The sequence below is a fragment of the Amblyomma maculatum genome, chromosome 9 (assembly GCF_055883805.1).
Source record: "Amblyomma maculatum isolate TAMU_Amacu chromosome 9, ASM5588380v1, whole genome shotgun sequence".
NCBI lineage: Eukaryota > Metazoa > Arthropoda > Arachnida > Ixodida > Ixodidae > Amblyomma > Amblyomma maculatum.
Window position 1 is genome coordinate 18,102,054 of NC_139352.1, and position 3,181 is coordinate 18,105,234.

General features: G+C 48.4%; 1 protein-coding gene across 1 annotated transcript; it reads left to right on the top strand.

Moving 5' to 3' along the window:
- Nucleotides 1-1,099: 1,099 nt before the first annotated feature.
- LOC146178477 (uncharacterized) lies at nt 1,100-2,803 on the top strand. The gene has a single exon (XM_084578303.1). The coding sequence runs from the start codon at nt 1,313-1,315 to the stop codon at nt 2,498-2,500; it is 1,188 nt and encodes a 395-aa protein (XP_084434429.1). The 5' UTR covers nt 1,100-1,312; the 3' UTR covers nt 2,501-2,803.
- Nucleotides 2,804-3,181: the final 378 nt, after the last annotated feature.

Genomic DNA, 3,181 nt, shown 5'->3' on the forward strand with positions numbered 1-3,181 from the left:
ATAATAATAATAATAATAATAATAAAAAGTACATAGCGAAAACGTTCAAAACAGACGCAGAGACGCGGCCCGTCAAGGCATTGAAGGATTTCGAACAAGCAACGCATCCGTCGGCATGAAAAGATCGAAGGCTTTATACAGCTGAGCGTAAGGCGTATGTAGAGTTCCTAGTTTTTCTTTGTTAGGTTAGTCTCACTGTACAGCGATGCACCACGGAGCGATGCTAGCAAGGTCGCGCCACGATTCTCCTTTACTGCGCGTTACTCGTTCGGGCGGCAGGGCCGCGCACGCAGGAGCCTCAAAAGAACCACACACACGTTCGGTAACGGTTAAGAGACAGTTTTATTTAATTTTACAAGAGTTCGGACAGCACTGGAGAGGAGAGAAACATGAAAGGAGGAAAGGGGGAGAGGGAGAGAGCTTTCTGCTGCGGCTTCGGCATGCTGGTCTTCGCGGGGCAGGAGCGGGCCATCTGCAGCTTCGGCTCGGGTTTCGCTTGCGCGTTCGAAGTGTTATTTCTTTGTTATAGTTATTTGTGTTACTCCGCCGAATAGTTCGGCTCGACTCCAGAGATCATAGTTCGGCCGTGCATCGGTGTGCATCAGGGCATAGGGCATAGAGCAGGCTACGATCAGGGTGCCAGGCCCAGGTACCCTAGCCTGCCATGCTAGCGATGATGATGATGATGATGCGTTGTGGCTGCACCCTTTGTATCGGGTGGGCTCAGTAATGTGCCCTAGCCGGGTGAAATAGAAAAACTGAGAAAGAGAGAGAGAAATGAGAAGGGATAGGGTAAAGCTGCTATGAACACCGTCAGCGTCTAGTTATTGTCCATGGCCGCCTGGCGCTACCTGGCGCTAATGCCTGTATACACTGTGCACTGTACACGCTGATGCAGCTGGCGCCATCTCTGGAAACTTCTAGTAAATAGACGAGCCTAAGAATTTTGTTGTGACCAAGAGAAGTGATTTTTCTTCTACTTTATAACGTCTAGAGCTGCGAATTCTGTTAGAGTACGTCTTAAACAACTAAAATAGATAATATTTTGGTGTTTCAATGATAGGCATTAACTGCGAGCGGGAACTATATGCCGCTGCGTAGGTAAAGGCGTGTGTGGCTTAGGTGTTGTCTTGGACTCTTGGTCAACGAGTTCAGAGTTACTAGGTCTTGTTTGACTGGCGGTATCGACAGTCTGCCTTTGTTCGCTCCGACACGCCAGGTTAGAGTGGTTGATACCGCCTCTGTTCTACGGCAGGAAATTCATCTAGCTACAACATTGTGATCATCGCTAACCATCAGTAGGGAAGTCACGATGACTGGCACCGAGTATACTCTAACCGGATTCGACGATTTCCTGGAGCGTCGACGCATCGTTTTCATGGAACCGCTGCCCATCACTCGAGTCTGCGGCATCTGCGGTGTGGTGTCAAGCCGCTCTCTCCTCCTGCCCTGTGGCCACGTTTTGTGTCAATTCTGCAAAGATCAGATTTCAGAGGAAGACGTGAAGTGTCCATTGGACGACAGTGTGTTCGCTGAAACCGAAGCTGTCCCGGTAACCTTCAATCAGACCCTCTTGGAACAGCACCAGGTCTTCTGTGTCGCCGGCGGCAAGGAGTGCAGTTTCGCCGGAAAGCTTCGCGACCTAAAGGAGCATCTCAATCAATGCGGCAGCGACAAGGTAAGGTGCGTCAAATGCCACCTACCAGTTGCTCGAAACGTTGCCGTTGAACATTACCGACAGTGCTCCGCCGAGGCTTCTCCACAGCAGTGCGTGAGTGTCGCAGCAAACACAGTGGCGGCCGAAAAACTTGGGAGCATGAAGCAAGATCTGGAAACCATACGGGAGTGGGCGTCAAGCGAGAAAGTTGATCAGGATGCTGTACTCAATGCTGCCAACTCTTTATTGGAACGCATGGCCTGCCTTGAACACGACTTGACGGACGCATACAGAAAGGCCAGCGAGGACCAAAGTTACTTTCTTTCTGCCCAGGAGAAGGCTACATCCACGCCGGGTCCCTATCGTGCAGCTTCTAAACATGGCAACTTCATCGCTGCGTGCAAGTTCACCGATATCTATACTGGAAACGCTGTCCTCGACAAATCAGATCGCTCATATGGGCGCAGCTACACATTCTCAAGTGAGATCTGTGTTTTGGCTGGTTATACATTCAAAGTGGACTGCACGTTCTCAAGGAACGGGTATAGCGGGGACATCACAATTGTGAAAACAAGTTTCACCCTGTGGCTTGTCGAAGGCGCCTGGGATATGTGCGTTGAATGGCCGTTCTCAAAGAAAGTCTCTCTGATCCTTACCCACACCACATGCACGGGAAAAGACATAACGCTGCCGTTATTAGGAGCTGAGCCCCTAGCAATTGCGAAACCAGCTCCTGGGCATCCCAGTACTGTCGGCTCTACCGAGGAAATCAGCTGGTTGGATATTGCTCGGCAAGGACTCCTCGTCAACAGTGCTCTCTACGTAAACGTGGAGTTCGAGTAACAAGGTGTGCGCACCTTCATCGCCGTTTTGTTGTCAATTTTCTATTTTAACCGTGTGTATATTCAGAAAGACATATCGGAGCAGAAGAAAAAGGCGAATGTTCTCAGTCGAAGAGTTTCACAAGTTCCTGAACTGCTGAATCAACGAATGTGTTATAAAAATGTGACAAACTTCTGCTTTCAAGTGGTTGTCGAGCATTAATATTGTTTTGAAACAGCGTACTGTCTTTCCTTTTGGCCGTGAAGCCACGATATATTTTACTGTGTATCTATTCAAGGAAAATAAACACGCACTCCACTGCCCCGTTCATCTACTTGTCGGTTGTAACGGCACGTCATCAGTTGGGACCAGCATGTTTCGACGAGTGTGGTTTAAAACTTCCTTTAATTTATTGTTAGGACGGCTCAAGAGCGGTATATTTCTTCTGCCAAGAGCGCCAGGTCATAAAATTTTTGTCAGGTCATAAAATTTATGAGCGAGAACACTGCAGAACGTGCCGCGCTGTAAGCGCTGCAGATACTTGTGCGAGTTCCTACCCGGCCATTAGGTTTACGTGAAGATGTTACTCGCAATTTCTTTTAAATGATTCGTTCGATTCGTCATTTCCAGTGGCCACAAATTTTTAGAGTAATGAGGTTCTTGGCGTTGCAATGCATAAAGAAAAATGTTTCACTCAAATAT